General features: G+C 43.2%; 1 protein-coding gene across 4 annotated transcripts in view; it reads right to left on the minus strand.

Annotated features, from left to right (window-relative positions):
• Window positions 1–828: 828 nt before the first annotated feature.
• Window positions 829–20088, minus strand: part of robo1 (roundabout, axon guidance receptor, homolog 1 (Drosophila)) — a 255460-nt gene continuing 236200 nt past the window's right edge. For all 4 annotated transcript variants that reach the window (XM_087795569.1, XM_087795572.1, XM_087795570.1 and 1 more), the window contains 10 exons: window positions 19591–19745; window positions 16391–16771; window positions 15900–16016; window positions 10561–10705; window positions 10105–10326; window positions 8391–8890; window positions 8167–8325; window positions 3182–3448; window positions 2834–3018; window positions 829–1924 (listed from right to left, as the gene is read on the minus strand). In XM_087795569.1, the coding sequence (XP_087651695.1) occupies window positions 1910–1924; window positions 2834–3018; window positions 3182–3448; window positions 8167–8325; window positions 8391–8890; window positions 10105–10326; window positions 10561–10705; window positions 15900–16016; window positions 16391–16771; window positions 19591–19745 (2146 nt within the window). In that variant the 3' untranslated portion in view covers window positions 829–1909. The remainder of the gene's footprint in view (window positions 1925–2833; window positions 3019–3181; window positions 3449–8166; window positions 8326–8390; window positions 8891–10104; window positions 10327–10560; window positions 10706–15899; window positions 16017–16390; window positions 16772–19590; window positions 19746–20088) is intronic.

A 20088-nucleotide genomic window follows, 5' to 3' on the forward strand; every position in this document is an offset into this window, starting at 1 on the left:
TTGGACAAAGAAAACTGATAATGGGTTCATTAAGATGGATATACACTTTTGTCTATAACTCTAAAAAAGAATAGATTTATAATAATCCCAACACTTAGTGGACATCAGGGTTGGTAGAAAATGAGTGAAATTTGAATTTTGGCTGAACTTAAAGATGCTAGTCGTAGCATTGAGCTTTCACACAAAGAGCCATTTTTATGTAGGATTTTCTTGTTCCTTACTAATAACTGATTATTTTTAAAGCTTCCCAAAGCAACACCTGGACAAGTTTAAGGATCCTATTAGGGAACAAGGATTCTCTTCGTGGATCAGCTCTTTACCCTCGGCAGGATGCTTGAAGGTTCGGGGGGGGGGTTTGCCCAAACTAAGACCAATAACAGAACTTGGTGCTTCAGACTCTGTAACAGTGAGGGTTGGACTCCGCCAAGGCTTCCCTTTTTCACCATTCTGAACTGAAAGACTGCTATAGATGTCATAATGTAAAACGTATGGTCACCAACAATGGAACAAAAACAAGACATGCAATTATAAGTTTTTCCTGAAGGGGGGGCTGGGCTTTTCCTCAACGGTAGAGTGATAACGTGACCATCTTGAAGAGAGGTGTTGTTTGGCCTCTGCAACGAGAAGACTCGGATGAGGTGGATTGGGGAGCTCTTTAGAATGCCTCTTGCCTCGCTAGTAAGGTATACATCATGTCTCATCGGTAAAAGACATAAGGGAAGACAAAGGACATGCAGAGAAGACTAAAAAGGGAAGTCTAGGCCGATCATGCTGAAGAGACTTCTGTACAATGAGTTTCCTCTTTTAGACAAACGACAAAAACACACATTTATAATTTGAACTTTTTATTCAGTCTTTTTTTTTCGAGTTCTTTTTCACTGTTTTTTGCATTTACGAAACAAATGTTTGCAGATGTCCAATGAATAAACAACAGCACCCTTTCTCCTTTAACAAACGAGAACAGAACCCAAACAAACTGGGACGGGTCGCCCCTCATTTTGTCTTGAAAAGAGACCGTGCTGTCCTCTCCGGGTTCCCACAGTGAGCCTTCTTTAATCTGACATTCGTTTAAGTGCATTAGCAGACCACAAAACCTTGTTTTCATGTTTCTAATATAGCCAACTTTATTGACAAAGCGGCTATGACATCACTCGTTTTTCGGGGCCGGAGAGGCGGAAGCTCGGTCTCCTTTCAAGCAAAAACCTTCGTAAACAGCAACATCATCTTCGTCGAGCGAACTCAAACACTTTTGTCCGACCTGTTTTCCTCCAGTAAGACAAAAAGGTTAATCGATAAAATGGTTTAAAATAAAGTTTAGTGATTGTGCTTTTAAAACCAAAGTAAAACAAACATTGACGACAACACGAAACATAACAGTGCATTACAAAAAAACGAAAAATCCCAAAAGTGGCACTTCTTTCTTCCTGGAGGGGGCGGAGCTAAATAATATTTCACTTTACAACATGGTGAAAATGATAAAATATTTATATTTACTGGCTTAATAAAATTAGAATCGGCAGAAAGGAAAAAAAAGAAAGACCACGACGGGTTAAACAAGAGGACATCATGTGTACACGTATATTTACAACCGCCCCGCTCTGCTCGCTCATTTTTTTTTTCTTTTTCTCAATACAGTAACTGTTTGGGCTCGTCAAGTCAATATGAGGAGTAGAAGTCTACTCCATATTGCATTTGGAATCAAACATAAATATCTGCGTGTGCATTCGACTTTTGATTCACTTTCCTGTTACCCAAACGGACGAGTGGAAAATGAGTTAGAAAGAAAGGTTTGTCCTCCAGATGTAAAGAAACACAGCAGCCGACATGACGGTGAAATACTGAGCTGGAGGAGAGACGACGGAGGTCCGTTCACCGAGGACAAGTCCGGACGGTTCCGCTACTTCATTCTTCAGCTTTCCACCATCTGGAACAAAACACAGATTTTGTCAATTACACTTTAAGGAAATTTGGATGCAAAATTATTTCCACTGACTCGGAACCGTTTCATATCAGTCTTTAAACGTCCAGTTCAAGAATAGTGATGGGCTGATGAGTCTTCATGAAACAAGCTTCTTCTATTTTTTCATCTCACTAGGTGGCGCTCTTAGTTTAAAATTTTGTGAAGTTGCGTTACGGGTCAAGGTGAACGACCTACTATGATTCCAGATATACATATGCAGTGGTAGAGGTTGTTCACCTTGACATTATGTTCTTTATCTTTATCTTTAGACTTAGATTGTATCATCTTGTTCTTTCTCTTTATTTCTCTTTGTTCTTGTTCTTATTTTATTTTGATTATTTTTTATGAAAAAAATTGCTGTATTGTATTTGCTGTGGATAATTGGAAAAAAACTATTTCCCGAAGGAGACCTCCTGAGGGATCAATAAAGTTCTACCTAGCCTAACCTAACATTAAAAAGCCCTTGCGGGCTTGGAAAAAATGGCCACTCCTTTTATATATGTCACAAAAACAACGATGCTTCATTCGTTTGTTTTCTGGAATGATTTATTAATAAAAGAAAAAAAAACATTTAAATTATTAAAAAATATATATCAATACATTGTTTTATAGATGTTATTTTAATTGAAGTGATGTCATTTATTTTAAACATGGATAAATGTAATAATTCTCTATCTGTTTATTGACTCTTAATTAAGTTAAAATGGGTGTTTCTTCATTTTTTTGTCTAATATTGTTAGTGTTAAAGTCAAAAGAAACCTTTTTGACATACATTTTTTCAGTCATGATGTTGATGATGAGTGAGAGATGGCTCTTTCATTCATTGCTATCATTGCTGACGTAGTGAAAGCAGTCTCTCCAGTCTGCGCTCACCTCTTGCTCCCCTTCCCCGAAGGCCCCTGTGGTGCCAAGGCCTGCGTCTGCAGGATTCCTCCGGCCTCCTTCTCTCCGTCGGCCTCCAGAACCCCTGGACGACATGGAGCTGGAGGAGCTCGGGTCACGAGGACTATTGACTATTGGGAACTGTGGTCGACTATAGGGCGGGATGTCTTCAGAACCTGCAAGAGAGTAGGAAATTAACTAAGTGTATCAAGAAAAAGCTAAATAGGCGTTTTAACTCGAACATCAGGACTGTGATGACTCAAATCTTCTAGGCACATATGTGGAGCTCAGGCGTAATAGTTGTCATGGCGACAAGACATGAGGATGTCCTGGACTCACCGGCGTGCTGCCGCGCCTTGCTGCTGTCGTGTTTGTTCCCTTTGGCTCCGTGAGCGTTCTTTTGTCTCTCCTGAACGTCCTTCCGCTCGGAGGAGCTGTTCCTCGTGTCCGAGCCATCCCTCTGCCGGAACCCTGCACTCCCGCCTCTCTTGTCTCGGCCTTCGCCCGCCTTCGGGGAGATCACTCCTCGGCCCTCCAGGCCTACTTTGGAAGGGTGCGTTGGGGACTTGAGCACAGCTGGAGGTGGGATGGGTGGCGGTGGAAGACCTGCAGGAGGGAAGAGTCGGAGGAGTGAGCGTTTCTTTTATGCACGCTAGAAATTGTGTTGGTCTTTTCTCTATGATGTTGCTGGATTGATCTCCATAATCCAAACGTGTCAGAGATTATAAAGCAGCGGTTAAATTGTTAAAATATCTGCACAGGTGATACATGGATGAGATCAAACTCTGGTAAGGTCAGACTTCTAGACTTGTACTATAACACTTTTACTACTATTAGCTATCAGACACATATAGCCTGGTTTCCTTTTGATTGTGTCTGTAGACTCTGTCCAACCAGGCCAATTAAAAAAATTAAAAAGAAAAAAAAGAATGAAAAGAAAGAAAATCCCTTTCCGACTCGCTTTCTAACTCAAAACACTGCTCTCTAGTGATGGTCAGATGAAGCTTCATGAAGCAGTGTGATTATTTTCAGACTCCACTAGATGGCGGTCTCTGCACTATTTCCTTTTGTTTTAAACAACTGTTCTAATGAAACATCACATCATTCTTAATCTGTTGGCGCCACCTACTGAACCCTAAACAACATGACACTGCTTCATGAAGCATCATCTGCCCATCACAACTGTTCTCTTTTCTCTCACTCCCTCTCAGTGAACTGATCACTGCACTGATCACTTTTTATGTCAAAACAAAAAAAAATGTTCTCAGGAACTTTGAATGTTTCTATTTGAATTTCGTCATTTTTTAGGAAAAAACACAGATTACTCCAAATGTTTATTTCTAGGAGCGTCTCCTTCAAAGAGAATTATTATTATTATTATTATTATTAATACTATTATTCTTAATCTAATCAAAATTCATGAATTTTATATATTTTTAAAATCAATGTTTAATTATAAATAGTCATTTAATGAAATGTAATCAAAGTAAAACTAAAATAATTAGATACATATTGCTAAACCAAGACTAAAGGTGAAGAATGTTGAGAAGTATGTACAGCACTTTCTAACTGGTCTTCTAACCAAAACCCTTTCCACCTCATTCTCTAACTAAAAATGTAATGTATTTTAACACCATCTCTTTCTCTCAATCCCTCTCAGTAAACTTATTTCGGCAGCCATGTGCGTTTACCAGACTTTTACTGTCATCATTATGAATGCTCATGCTATACATATTTAAAAAAAAACCTCTTTGAATATTTAGTAGTAATTGTACTGAGAAGTCCCAACTCTTTATGCATGCACGGGAGAGTCTGCTCTATGTGTGTCTGTTCCTTCATAAAAGTAAAGCTTTAGTTCAGATGGTGGTTTTTGACTTTAACACACACACTTTTGAGGCTTTACAGTCATATGAAATGCGGACCGGATCAATAAATGGTCTTAAATCTCAGCTGATACATTTCCCTGTTTAAATCCTCCTGCGTGAGAATCACTCATGGGAAAATGAACCCCCATAAAATGTCTGGAACTACTTTTGTCTACCACACAAAAAGATAAACGGGCGTGTGATGTCTTTGCTGCATCAGATTCCGGCAGCGGCACTACACTTTCCTGATTATCCTCCACCTCCGTCCACTCCCTCTGAATACCAAAAGGCAGCCGGTCAATATCATACAGCAGAGAGGTGTCTGCTGCTTTTTAATATCTCTCTTGCCTCCTGAGTCCAGCCTGAGCCAGCGGCAGATCAATGCCACAGTCTGAGAGATATATGGCTCGGTACAAGGAGGAGCCGAGCAGCCGTTAGATTTATGAGAAAATATCGTCCAGAGTTCGGCCCTGAGAAGAGTCTCCGGGCCGGCCGAGGGAGGTAAATCAGAGGTTTTAGTGCTTAATTAGGCAGAGATGGATCAAAAGAGACGCGAAGGTGAGGGAGATAAGAGTGCAACAGAACTTGGGTGTTCTCAGAGTGAGATGAGGAGGAGGGAGTCGGAGCACATGGCCGCGAGTGACTTATTACGAATTCTAACAAATGCTGCGAGAGATTTATAGAAACTCTGAGGAGATATAATCATTCTTTATTCATATTGTGAAGTTCAATTTGAACAAAAAAGAAACAAGGCAGTTCTTGGTCTTGAGAAAACAGACCTTCACTCAAGCATCTTGTTCCTGTTTGTTGTGTGATTTCACAGCAGGTTTGATGAGTCAGCACATTATGACCACCTGCATCATTTTGTGCCTCTCAAGGTCAGTCTGCTGGATGCATTGGTCAGTACCTGATTTAAATGAAGAGGTGGACCAAGAAAGTCACTTAAAAAAATGATCCTAATGCAATTTAACTGATTTTATTTAATCTATCAGAACATACAGACATATTTTTAAAAAAGAAAAAGAGCTTTACCAGAAATTATAGAAATTCAGTTGAAGTTATATTATTTATGTCACTAAATAGTAGTGATGGTCTGATGAAGCTTCATGAAGCTTTGTCATATTGTTTAGAGGGCAGTTTAAAAATGAAAGGGAAGTTTTTCAGTTATTCAAAACAATGGAAAATAGTCCAGAGACTGCCATCTAGTGGACTCTGAAAATAATGACACTGCTTCATGAAGCTTCATCAGACCATCACTACTAAAAAGCCCTAATCGCACGGCATAAGTATTACCTGGGGACCTTGGTGTTTTGTAAATGACGCCCCCTTCTCCGTGTTATTTTAAGTACGTTTGCGTGGGATAAGCGATGTCTGTAAAATAATAATTTTTACTGACATTACCTAGAGATGCGAGCTAAAAATGAGCGGAATTACTAAAAGAGAAAGTTAGTGTAAACAAGCATTCTTCGTTTAGAGAAGATAAAGTGGACAAGCGTCTATTTTCTTTTGTTTCTCAACTTGTGCAGACGCTCAACAGCGAGAGCACTGCCCTGCACATAAATGTGCCCCAACATCATTCTTACAGAAGAGACAGTCTGTTACAGTAGTGTAACTGAATGTATTCGTGTGGGAAACAACGAGGCTGGAACTTAAGTTGTATCTGTGCAGCGTAATCATGTATATTTTTTAGCATTAGAAATATTATAGATATAAATAAGATCAAGTAGACAACAGGTGGCAGTCTTGTTCCAGATCACTCTTTAACAACGCACACAACAAAGGGGAGCTGGAACTGACCCCACGGAGAGTGATGAATCTTCCAATCTCAAAACAGCATCATCACATCAAAATATCCTGTGGCAGGAAGTGACATTAAATGGCGGGAATACGCTCTCAAGTGCGTATTCCTGTGATGCGTCATCCACCAGACTGTTGGATGACGCATCATCTTTGTGTGGAGGGGAAACATGGATCAGTGTTTTCCTACTTTAACCGTGTTTAAAATTGCATTGCGCCCTCCTTGGGCGTCCCTCCTCGGACCATGTGCTGTTTGGGCTGTGGGGCAGAGCAGGAGACGGAGGAGGCAATAACCTCCAAATGAAAAACAATCCATTCAGATCAAATGCAATCAGCGGGAGGAGTGAAGGATGGAGCTCGCTGCGGAGCTGTCAGTCGCCCCCTCGCCGCTCAAACAAAGACGGAGGAGCAGGAGCGAGAGAGCGTCGGTGGTGACGGGGAGGCAGCCAGGATGCAGGGATGATGGCGGGGAAGGCGGCTGGTTCAAGTGGGGGGTGGGATCTCTGCGGTGATATAGCGGCTGTGGATCCCAGTGAGCTGGATATTAAATCTCCCTGTCAAGTGCTTCCAACACTCAAGGACACCTGACACAAGGAGGAGAGCCAGCAGCGACACACACACACACACACTGCAGTGAGAGGAAGACCTTCAGGCTGATCGCTCTCTTTCCTAACAAGGTTACAGGGTTACTTCTGTAACTCCGCCGCCTCTAACCGAGGTTTAACGCTTCTTAACCGACCAGGATCGTCGACGTCCCAACTGCTCAAGTGGGCACAACCACCCCGAGACAACACCTCCTCCCTCAAGCCCCCCCCACCCCCCGGCCTCCTCTTCCTCCTCCAGCTCTGGCCTTCATCCACCTCTCACACGATCTGTTCAGCACGGCTGCAGATTAGGAGCGATGCCGAGCATGCGTGTGCATAAACACACAGCAGACGATGATTAAAAGTCTGGCTGGTGCCACAACACAGTCGTTTCAGACTCGACATCACAATAGATTACACTTTGCTGTCTGCAGACACAAACTGGCCATCTGTTGACTTGTTCAGCTCACGATTGTTGTTCATCTAACGACCGAGTTCTTATGAGCCTCCAGCATTCATGCTGACATTGGAGTGTGAAGGGTAACTTGTTGGTTAACATTTTAGCATAAAAGGTAGGTAGTCTGCTAGCATTTTTGCATGAATTGTATGCTAGACTGTTAGCGTTTTGTCATGAAAGGTATGAAAGTCTGTTTGGGTTTCAGCATTAATGGTCGACAGTCTACTAGCTTTTTCTGCCTGACGGGTAGGTCGTCTTCTAGCGTTTTAGCATGAGTGGTATGGTAATCTCTTAGTGTTTTAGAATGATTGGTTGCTATTTAGTATTAGCGTAGGGTTCTACACATTTCTTTACCATGCCCCTGGTTCAGGAGGCAGAGACTATGCAGTTTAATTACAGATTTAAGCAGCAAGAAACACAATCGTGGTCACCCGAATGTACACATGGTGTGCATATTACTGACTCTGTTGGGAGTCATTCATTGACGTAGCCTTTTGAACATACTGTTTTGAGAAGAACTAGCCAAGAAGTGCACATTTTCCTCAGTGTGGGAGCCCTTTAAGCTCAACGCTTCATGACCTTCACGAACCTTTAAGGTGCGTCATCATCTACTCTACACACCTTCATTAAAGACGTCACGTCTCTGGTTCCCTGCATGTGCAGGAGGCTGTTTCTGCTTTTTGGGGGGCCTCCGGTGAACCGCCGCCATGCTCATGTTGGAGTCCGTGGACACTGGGCTGCCTGGACGGTGGCCTGATGTGTTTATTTGGTATTTACGTGCTGAAAACACGAGCAGAGTTAGCAGAGATCACAATTGTCCTTTTTCATCACCAGATGAAACTTACATGGTGCTCCTCCCACATCCTGTCCAGGTTGTGCGTTGGGGTACTTGGCCACCCTGATGCCCGAGTACTCTGCGGCCGCCGCTACAGCCTGAGCGAAGTCGGTATCTGTGAAGAAGGATCCGTCCGACGAGCTGACTGCGCTGGATCTCCCTGAAGAGACATTATCCTCCTCAGAGGCCGAGCCCCAGCCGTTGATCATGGACCCGGTCACCGAGCTCTCCAGGTCCCCCATGCTGGACGCCGGCGTCTGCTCCAGCCCTCGCAGGAGCAACCGGCGCGGGTGCATCTGTGGGTGGTGGGGGTGCGTGTGGGAGTGGGTGTGATGGTAGTGCATCTTGGCCACCTCTGCGTCCGTGTCGTCTCCCTCCTCGTCCTCCTCCAGGATCTCCTCCTCCTCTTCCTCCTCCATGCCGTCGGTGTCCAGAGCGAGGGGGCTTGTGATGTAGCTGTAGGTATGCGAGGGGGAGTGGGGCCGCGGAGGGGGGCTCACGCCGTGGCGCCTGGAAAAGCCAAATGATTGAAGCCATTATTACATAAAACGACTTTGAACACAAAGTCTATTTTGTTTAACTCTTTATTGACAATTAGGTCATTTAAAAATGAGTGTCAAAGGTTTATCCTTCTAGTAAGAGCAAAGACTCAGGGTTTTGCGCGTTAACCTTACATCACGATGGCCTAAACACAGACGAGATTCACCTGCACAAATGTGTCATGAGTTTCGCAGACTTATTTCTACCATTACTACTACGGAACATGATCTGGAGCTTGTAATCCATGCGTTTGTGTCTTCTCGCCTGGACTACTGCAAGATTTTATTTTCATGTCTTAACAAGAAGGAGCTGTCTCGCCTGCAGTTGATTCAGAACTCTGCAGCGAGAATTCTGACCCGCTCTAGTAGAAGAACTCACATTTCTCTGATCCTTAAAACTCTTCACTGGCTTCCAGTTTCTTTCAGGATCAACTTTAAAATTCTGGTTCTTACTTTCAGAGCTATTCATGGCCAGGCTCCTCCTTACTTCAGTGATCTGATCCAGCCTTACACCCCAGCTCGGGCTCTGAGGTCTGTGGATCAGAATCTACTGATGGTTCCACGCACACGGTTCAGGACCAGAGGAGAGAAATCCTTCCAGGCTGTTGCTCCTAAGCTTTGGAACAATCTTCCTCTCTCTTTGTGCTTGATGGAGTCTACTGACTCCTTTAAGAAACATCTCAAGACGTTTCTCTTTGTTCAGGCTTTTCCTTGATTTTCTGGAACTCCTGTTATGTTGTCAGTTTTATCTTGACCTTTAAAGTATATACTTTATAGAATATTGTTTAGATTTTTTAACAATTTGTGACCCTGGTCTGGAAAAGCGCTATACAAATAAAAATGACTTACTTACTTACTTACTTACTTACTTCACTGGAGTATTATCATATAATTGTTCACCATACGAGGTCTCACTGTTTTATTTTCCAAGCTCAGGCTCATTGTCAAGACCAAAGAACTTAGTTATGGTGCCAACAAAACTCGACAAAAGACTCTCTCTTCTACACACAGCTCTATTGATGGCGGATGATGGGTTGTTACAGTACTGTATTCAAATTCTCAGTCTATGTTGCTATGTCAAAAGTGATCGGCAGCTGTGATCTGGGGTGGTTAAGATGGTAACCCCTGCAATAAATGGGGGACCACTGTTTTTAGACCAAGGGTGCAGCACAAATCTGATCGTACCTGCGCTCATGACCATCTGCCAACATGGGCTGCATCTCCTCCTGAGGAGAGGGCGTTAGCGTCGCCGTGGACTGGTGACTGTAAGACACCGCCGCCGGGGAGGAGGCTGTTCCTCGGATGGGTGGGGTCGGTCCTCGCTCCAGCTCCTCTTCCTCCTCCAGCTCGTCGGGCTGCAGGTACATGTGGGAGGGGGGCACGGAGCACTGCATGTTCGGGTCACAGCTGCCAACAGAGAGAAACACGCCTCGTTACCCTTGTATCACTCAAGATGTCTTTCTGACGCTGACGTGAGGAAAACATGCACTAAATATTCATCCTTCTATCAAGGTCTGACACTTATGGATGGAAATCGTTTGGGGTAAAAAAGCTCGGAGCAGGTGTGTGACAAAATGATGGCAGGAAGAATGAACTGGTGCTCAAATGCATATAGTGTGTGTTTGTGCAGTCGTATCCCACCTTTCTTCCATTGACAAAGAGTATTCTTCTGCATTCCTGGCTGGGGGTGGGTTCACAGGGGGTGGGGGGAGAAGGTCAGCCCAATTCATTGTGCTCTGTTTTGGTAGTTTGGGAGTGCGCAGGCCTTTCTTTTGACCCTGACTCCCTGTTGTAACATGGAAACACAAACACTTGTCAGTCAGGAGGAGGGAAAACATGTCGATATTAAGTGACAGCAAGAATTTTTTTCAAATTCTTTATTAGTGTGAGGAGATCGATGAGGGGAAAATACAACATTTAATTGAATAATGAATACTGCAAAAGCAAAAATACACGTGTACTATGAATTGCTAAATACATCTTACAGATTAAAATGAAATCCAAACGATTTAATAAAACGATAAACCAAACTAAAAATATGATTTTCAACTTGTCATTAGCCGCCATAAGTATATATAATTCTTATAAATTCTCAGTACATTTAACACCTGAAAAACATCAGACCCAGAACGTCGTTTCGGCATCATTAAACAATCTTAAATATTATTAAATAACCTTGCAAGTGTGGTTTTACATTTGAGTATTTTTCAAGAGTAAGTAAGTAAGTAAGTAAGTAAGTAATATATATTTATATAGCGCTTTTCGAGACCAGGGTCACAAAGCGCTTTAACAATCAAAACAATACTCAAAACAGTACATACTTCAAAGATCAAGACAACACCGAGAACAACACAGGAGTTCGAGAAATTCAAGGAAAAGCCTGAACAAATAGAAACGTCTTAAGATGTTTCTTAAAGGAGTCAGTAGACTCCATCAAGCGCAAAGAGAGAGGAAGATTGTTCCAAAGCTTAGGAGCAACAGCCTGAAAAGATTTCTCTCCTCTGGTCCTGAGCCGTGTGCGTGGAACCATAAGTAGATTCTGATCCACAGACCTCAGAGCCCGAGCTGGGGTGTAAGGCTGGATCAGACCAGTGATGTAAGGAGGAGCCTGACCATGAATAGCTCTGAAAGTAAGAACCAGAATTTTAAAGTTGATCCTGAAAGAAACTGGAAGCCAGTGAAGAGTTTTAAGGACCGGAGAAATGTGAGTTCTTCTACTAGAGCGGGTCAGAATTCTCGCTGCAGAGTTCTGAATCAACTGCAGGCGAGACAGCTCCTTCTTGTTAAGACATGAAAACAAACTGTTACAATAGTCCAGACGAGAAGAAACAAACGCATGGATTACAAGCTCCAGATCATGTTGTGACAGCATTTTCCTAAGTTTAGAGATTTTTCTCAGTTGAAGGAAACAGTTTCTGGTCAGTTTTCTACAGTGTTGAACAAGAGACATGTCTTTATCAAATACAACACCCAGGTTTCTCAGGCTCAGTTTGACAGACTGACCTAAGTCACCCAAGTACTGACTCAACCCTGGAATCGTATCATCAGGAGCAATCACCAGAGTTTCAGTTTTGTCCACATTAAGCTGTAAAGTGTTTTCACTCAGCCATTGTTTGATTTCTAGCAAACAATTGACTAAGCTGTTCAGCCTTTGGGGCTCAGTTGGGTCAAAAGAGCAGTAGAGCTGGATGTCATCAGCAAAAATGTGATAAGAAACATCTGGAAATCTCTGAATGATTTTACCAAGGGGAATCAAGTACAGCAAAAACAATAAAGGACCCAGAACAGAACCTTGAGGGACTCCACACAACAGATCTGCCGATTCAGACCTCATTTGATTGGCAGATACACTAAAACTGCGCCCAGAAAGGTAAGATGAGAACCATTCTAACACAGACCCAGACAGTCCCACTTCATCCCTTAGTCTTCTCAGCAGGATCTGGTGATCAACTGTGTCAAAGGCTGACGACAGATCCAACAGAACCAGAACAGTGAATTTACCAGAGTCAGCCGACATCATGATGTCACTGGACACTTTCAGTAAAGCTGTCTCCGTAGAGTGATGTTTACGGAAGCCAGACTGAAACTTCTCATGGATGTCGCTCTGATCCAAGAACAAAGACAGCTGCTCGGACACCACCTTCTCCAAGATCTTGGACAAGAAAGGGAGCTTAGAAATAGGCCTGAAATTACTGAGGTCAGTTGGGTCTAAGCCTGGTTTTTTGAGCAGAGGCTCCACAATGGCATGTTTAAATGCATTGGGAAAAACCCCTGTGGAAAGGGAGAGGTTCACCATATTGGTAACCCAGGGGCCAAATACATCAAATACTTTGATAAAAAGCCTACAAGGAAGGACGTCATCTGAGCAAGAGGAGGGTTTCATCTTGTTCACTAGTGCTGAAATATCACCCAAAGATACAGCAGAGAAGGATGACCAAGAGGAGGAGATGGGCTCAGAGACAGTAGGGGTTCCCAACAAAGGGGGAGAGATTTTCTCTTTGATCAATTTAATTTTGTCAATGAAAAATCTCAACAATGCATTACTGTCAGCTTCACAGAAGACCGGCGTGATTTGAGGAGCAGGAGACACGAGAGAATTAATCGTGTCAAACAAAACTTTGGGGTTTTTCCTATTTGCTGCTACCAGTTTTCTGATGTAATCAGATCTAGCAGTTTCTACCATCTCATTGTAAGAAGTCAACAGATCCCTGAGGTGAAGTCTGTGCACCTCAAGTTTAGTAGACTTCCAGAGACGCTCAGTCTTTCGACAAAGTCTCTTCAGACTCAGGAGATCTTCATTTGTCCAAGGGCACCGTTTTTTCTGAATTTTCAAGTTCGATTTAACAGGTGCCACTTGATCTAGTATTTCAACACAATGATCAGTAAAACAGTGAATCAAACTGTCCACATCTGGACAGTCATCAAAGGAAAGACGGTCAAACATAGCAGAAAAACTGTCTGCAGTATCGGCTGAGATGACACGCCTCTGAGACCTAACTTTCAAAGGCTTAGGTTCAGGGATGAAGTCCAGGTTGAACAAGACAAGAGAATGATCACTCAGATGGACATCATGTACAGATACATTAGAAATGTTCAGGCCAAGAGTAAAAACTAAGTCTAAAATGTGGCCTTTTTGATGAGTGGGTTCAGAAACATGTTGCTCAAAATTAAAGGCTTCAGTTAAAGTTAAAAGTTCTTTAGCAGAACAAGATGTGACGTCATCAACATGAAGATTAAAGTCTCCAAGAATAAGAACAGATTCCATCTGAATAATGGAAGATAAGAAGTCACTAAAGTCTTTCAAGAACACCGCCGCAGGACCAGGCGGACGGTAGATTGACACACAATAGAAAGGTCTTGTAGAACCAACCAAGATCATCTGAGACTCAAAAGAAGTGAATTCCTGTGTCTGAATCACTTTGCAAGAACAACTCTCCCTAAAAACAGTAGCAAGACCTCCTCCACGACCAGAGAGGCGAGGCTTCCCCAGGACAGCGCTCCCTACTGGACAGAGTTCGTTCAGATGAATAAACTCTTCCTCTCTCTGCCAAGTCTCAGAAAGACATAATAAATCCAAATGAACTCTTGTGAAAAGATCATTAAGAATAAAGGATTTATTAGTAATGGAGCGAACATTAAGAAGTCCCACATTCAGCACCGATGACGTCACTGACGACGCCGCGTCACTGACAGGCGCGCAGAGCGGGATCTTTTGAAGCGAACAGCGGTCACGTGGGTACCAGCTGTCACTGAAGTTCAACTCGGTTGTAAAAGTCGAATTAAAGAGAGGAAATGAAAAAATCTTACCACCTTTCGTTGAGGTCTGGACAGACGGCAGCGCTGATGTGTCGTCACACACAGTGAGAGGAATGTCGATCAAACACCGATGACGTTCGATGACGTCAGAGTTGTTCCGAGCGATCGCAACTGCACGTCTCATCCTGACCTGAACTCCAGCCCGACTCGATCCCTTGTGGAAATCGCCCGGTACTCGAGAGATCAAACGATATTCCACAGAGTCCGAGTCGATGAGAAGCGGAGCCGGAAACACGTTCACCGGACGTTGGTAACGGTCGCGAGTGAAGTCCTCCATCGACTCTCTGATGTTGAAAAGAGCATCACGATCATAGATCCGAGATGCTTGAGACATATCTTAAGTGATATGAGCATAATATCCGGACAAGTAGTCGTTAAAACGACTGTTTTTGGCAATTATTGCAGGAGCTCACGTTTCAAGCAGCCGATCAAAGGCTCACCGGAAGCGGAGATTTCGAAAGAGTAACGGTAACGGACGACTCCAATTATACACGACTATTAAGAGTCACGGACCAACGAGCTGTGAGGGGAAACGAGCACCAGCAGCTTCTGCTTAATGACTTGAACTTCAACTGCGATATCAGAATGGATACGTGGCATTAAGGTGGCAGCGTTGCATGCCGTCTGCAAAGTGTTATCATTTGTCCTTGTCCACCGGCGGACACGGGAGCCATGATGAAATTAGCCTCCTTCTTACCGGAATTAAAGTAAAGCGCATTAACAAAAAGGGGAAGGACAAAAGCAGACAATAAATTGGCAGAAAATCGCAACCCAAAAATTTGGCAGCCACAATTCCAGGAATCCCTTAAACTAATTTCCTTGATGCCCCAGTTGGATGACATTGCTTTTAATAAACAAAAGGCACAAACAAAAAATTGTTTTTTTTGTGGGTAGACACTGATGTGAGTGTGCTCTTCTCAAAATGTATACTAGTGTGTTTACAAGAGCACAGAGCAAGAAGGAAAAAAATGTTAATTCCAGTGTGATGAGCCAGAAGATATGGCCACGGGCGAGTGTAGGTGCTTTATACTACACGACGTAGTCATCTAAGAAACGCAATGATGCTTCACTCAAGCAACAGCAGCAGAAACCACACATGGAAACTTCCACACATCCACACAACACTCAGTCCTGGACAGTTTTTGACAAGTCAACGTCCAGGTATAACAGAAAGAACTGGTGCTTTGAGCATTTTTTGAGAGACACACCCTCAAAAATGTGACTACCACAGCCTTCTTACTAAAATAAAATCACTTTACGACTACTTTTCAACTGAAAAAACAATAAACTCAGCTATGCAGCCAAAGTTTCAATGTGGGTCCTAGTAGTTTTAGGGCATGGTAGTTTTACCATCTTTCTGTTAGTATTTAAGCATAAAAGGTAGGTAGTCTGTAAGCGTTTTAGCATGGAAGGTTTGTGGTCTGTTAGCATTTTAGTATCAAAAATAGGTAATGTGTTAGCGTTTAGCACGAAAGTAAGGTCGTCTGTTCGCATGTTAGCATGAAAGGAAAATGCCAGTCAGCATTTTTGCAAAAAAAGTGGGTAGTATTTTAGCATTTTACCATGAAAGGTAGGTTGTCTGTATTCGTTGCTGAATCCTCTAAATAAGCTCAGCTCTGCGTCCAAAGTTACAATATGTGTGCCGGTATTTTTATGGCTGTTACCTGAGGTGCTACTGCTGCCTCGGTCGGAGCTGTTGTACGATCCGCCGGTGTGGCTGTCGTGGCTATGATTGTACGGAATGGTGGCCGGGATGTGGGGGTCTCCTCCTCTGTAGCGATCTGGAGTTAGAATCAAATGAAGAGTTTAAAAAAATTGAAATTAATTCCTGATTGAATTCATGTTAGCATGCATGCATTGACAAGAACATGCAGCAAGAAAGCGTTCAAAGTTATCGCTGCAGTTGGAGGTGATCATAACTTTGTACACAGCGATGAGAATAGACCCGGACGCTGAGAAGCCCCGGATCAACGACACATGTTTGAGCGAAAGGTGACGTCGGATTGGATGAAGGATGGAGAGCAGGTTACTTGAAAAGCCACAGAAGGGAAGAAGCGTTTGTGGAAGGAGGAGAAGAGATGAGCATGGAGCTGCAGGAGGAAACTGGAGAGCATGTCTGGTGACGTCCACGTCCGCCGACTTTCCACACACTCACCCTTGTTGAGTTTGTTCTGCTCCATGATGTTGTACTGGAGCTGCGAGCTCATCTCCTGCTTCTGCACCGAGGGCGGAGGCTTCCAGCAGGGCTTTTCATTCCCCTCGCCTATCACCCCGAGTCCTCCTCCACTGCCTCCCGTCCTGTCCGAGTTTATGTTGTTGCCCATGATGGAGGACTGGATGAGCTGGGTGGTGGCGTACGGGGTGGGTTGACCTCCGGGTCCGACAAAGCGTCCGTCCTTCAGGTTGGGGCTGTTGAAGGTCTTCATCTCGTTGATCTTGTTGGACAGGTCTATGTCGCCGTAGATTCCGGACTCCGGAACCATCAGGTTGGCCTGCTTGTTTTCCATCTGGTTGTTATAATTGGCGATGCAGTCGGCTGAGGGACATGAGGAGGGGGTTAATCAGTCTGCAGCGGCAGTTTGGGCCGGAGTCCATTCTACTTCCATGAAGTCGCCCTACAGGCCTGACATATAAACTGACAACAAGACGGAATGTTGAAAGGGTCTATCAATAAAACCAGTGCCATCGTCACTCCATATTTAAAAGAATCAAATGCTTTTTGTGGTACATTTTTAACTCAGAATGACACTTGCACTGTAAGCTAAAATGAAAATAATGACAGTCTCCCAATTTACATAGACTCTAGCTTTATACTAAAAAGAGCCCAAGAATGGTGTGGGAAGGGTTTGAGGGACATCATCAGTGTTTTTTTGCAAAGCTCCAGTTTTACAGAATGACTGTTTATGTGTCCACATGAAAGTTTATACTACCTCTATATAACGCTCGACAACAGCAACATATGTCTTCATTGTTCACCTACATATATATTCACAGCAGCATAGATTCGACTTTTAAAAATGGCCTCTGTGACACCAGACAAGCGAGGGGGGAAACAGACGGATTACATTGATTGTGGACGAAACCGTTAAAAGTCCGCTCCAGATTTAAGTCTGGGTTTTGTGATGTAATTTAAGTGGATGACACAGGTAATACACCACGGGTACTTTTCAGTTCCACCCATGACTCGCCGTCGGTGTCATCTTTGTTCTTCCCCCGCGGACCGGTGCCGGCTCATGGAGCGGGACACAGAGACACATCTGTATCAAAGACCTGTAGCGGGGCGTGTGGTAAAGGCACGGCTCAACTGACAGATCCGATTTTCCCTGGCTCATAAAATATTCAAAATCCCGGGGCAGATCTAAGAGCCAGCCTCGTGGTAAACACCCACGGCCGCGGGTACAGACCCGCCTGTGCCGGTGTTCGGTTTCAGGCACGTGGGAAGGTCTCGGTGTTTTTTGAGGCGAGCGCCCCTATGGCTTGGATGGAGACGTGATCTGTGTCACCGTGGCAAGTGATCCACCTCGTGTTTGCAGAGTTTAGGTTTGGCACACACACACACACACATGCGCCTGGCAGGGTCATGCAAGAAGGGGCCGCCTTGTTAGAGATGTCACACCCTTCAGCCGGACATAACATCCTCACTGTCGTTAGAACAAAGACAAACATCTGACAGCCATGAAGCCCATAACCTGCCAAGTTAATCGTCATTAAAGTCCTCAGCGTGGAGAACAATTGGACGTCTAGATGGATATGAGCACCGGCAGCTGGATAGAAATTATGAGCTGCCCGTAAAGGCGTAGTCCCAAAGTGCATAATTTAGAGCACTGAGCTTTCTGCTGCGCTACAACTTTCTGAAGATTCTGGTGCTTTTGAAGTCAAGTCACAGCCCAACCAACTATCTTCATTTAGCATAATTTATGTGTGCCTGAGGTCCAACTATATATTGTAGAACATTAAGAGAATAAATGTAATTACAATGGCTTAATTTATACTTGGCAACAAAAACTTGAATTTAAATATTGAAGAGGAAAAACTATTTTGATGAATAATAGTAATTAATAATTAAAAATCCAAAAGTATCAATATTCACTTTTTTTTTTAATGCACTGCAAGTATGTACACTCTAAGAGTCTAATATAATTATTTGAAAATATACGTTTCAGAAGTTTTACAAGATTTTAGTATTAAATGGAAAAGTGTACACAGATATTTGACTAACTGATTTTTTTTGTATTATTATCAATCCCGAAATTTTACACAACAATGAAAATATATTCATTCTTATTTTGGTTTCTTGCGGTGTCAAAACCATGTAACTGCAAAATATTGAAACCTTCGTTGCCACATATGCACTACGAAATGAAATAAAAGCTCCTAATTTACCTTCCTGGTAACTTTCATTGTAATTCTCAAAATATGATAAATGAGGTCAAAATGTTTAAATGTGATGTCTTAATACTATAAATATGTTTATTCATTCTAGAGTGTTAAGTTTAAAAGTTAAGCAGTGTAATCTTTATTATAGGAAGCAGAATATGCAATTTTAATTATTAATTATTTCTTCAAGATAACATAACATAAAATAAGAAATACAAACAAATATAGAAATGTTAATAAGATTTTTTCTTTCTTGTTGTTTTTGGACCCATGTATTTAAATAAAATGTATTGTTTTTTGATTTTTTTTATTAATATTCATGTCACAAAAAAGTGGTTATAATAGTAGGACCAACTTGAATCCAAGATTAATTTGTGATATTTGAGGTACTTTGTGAAGAGAATGTTTCTTTCTGAAGCTTAACATGTTTATCGCCTCAGTCACTTGCAATGTTCACCTGACTGAGGTGTTTGATTGACAGTCATGACGTAGCTAAAGCAAAAGACGTGAGGCTGTAACTCAGACGCTAACATCGACTTCCCGAGTCTTGTTATGCTAGGTGCCTCGCCGTTCATAATCTTTTCTCTGGTTTTCGGACACGGACTGCTGTCCAGTCTTGACCTCCTCACCCTGTTGCACATTTCTTAAATAACTGAGCACTTAGAGGAGATTACATTACCAGCTATAACAACAGTATGGAAATCAGCAAAGCAATTCGATTAGCGGCAGAGTAGAGCCATAAGCCCCTCTCAGTGCGCTCCTTTTATTTCCTGGCTGCAACAGCTCCACTATAACCTCCGATAAATCAAATACACGAGCACGAGGGGCGCTCTTAAACCTAATATTTCTGCAGGTTTCTCTGGTGGAGACTTCCAGGAAGGAGCGGTCTCGGGGGAGCTAACCCACATATCACATTTGACTTCCTCTTCCTCTCACATCTCTGATCTCAGCTTGAGTTGGGGGGTCGGCGGGACTCACCTGGGCGGCTGTAGGTCGCCAGGTTGCTGTCGCTGTTGCCGTTGCCAGCGGCGCAGCAGTTGATGCTGCAGTTGTTGTGGTTGGAGCAGGAGTTGGGCCACGTGTCGGCGAGCCACGGCTGGTTGGCCGACTCGCCCATGTTGAGCAAACCGGGCCTGTGGAGGAAATAGCACCGAAAGGGTTATAAACACAAGACTGAGCAGAACAGCGTCGTGACATTTATGTGAATGAACTGAATCGCCTACAGTGAGATGAGGGTTGAAAGAGAAGATTAGGTTCAGTTTGCTCATCGAGCAGCAGAGAAAAGGAAAACTAGAAATCCGGCTTTGGTACTTTTTTGCCTTTTGGCCACAGACAAGACACAAACACGCACAAACACAGGCCTGGGGAGCGTATTAGAGGAGGGGAAAAAAAATCCCGGCTAAATAGATTGTGTGTGCTTGACTTGCCCACAGCCCGTGACACTTTCCCTGAGCCCTCGTGAGCATTAGCAATCCG

The sequence above is a fragment of the Callionymus lyra genome, chromosome 7 (assembly GCF_982586985.1).
Source record: "Callionymus lyra chromosome 7, fCalLyr1.hap1.1, whole genome shotgun sequence".
NCBI classification, from domain to species: Eukaryota; Metazoa; Chordata; class Actinopteri; order Syngnathiformes; family Callionymidae; genus Callionymus; species Callionymus lyra.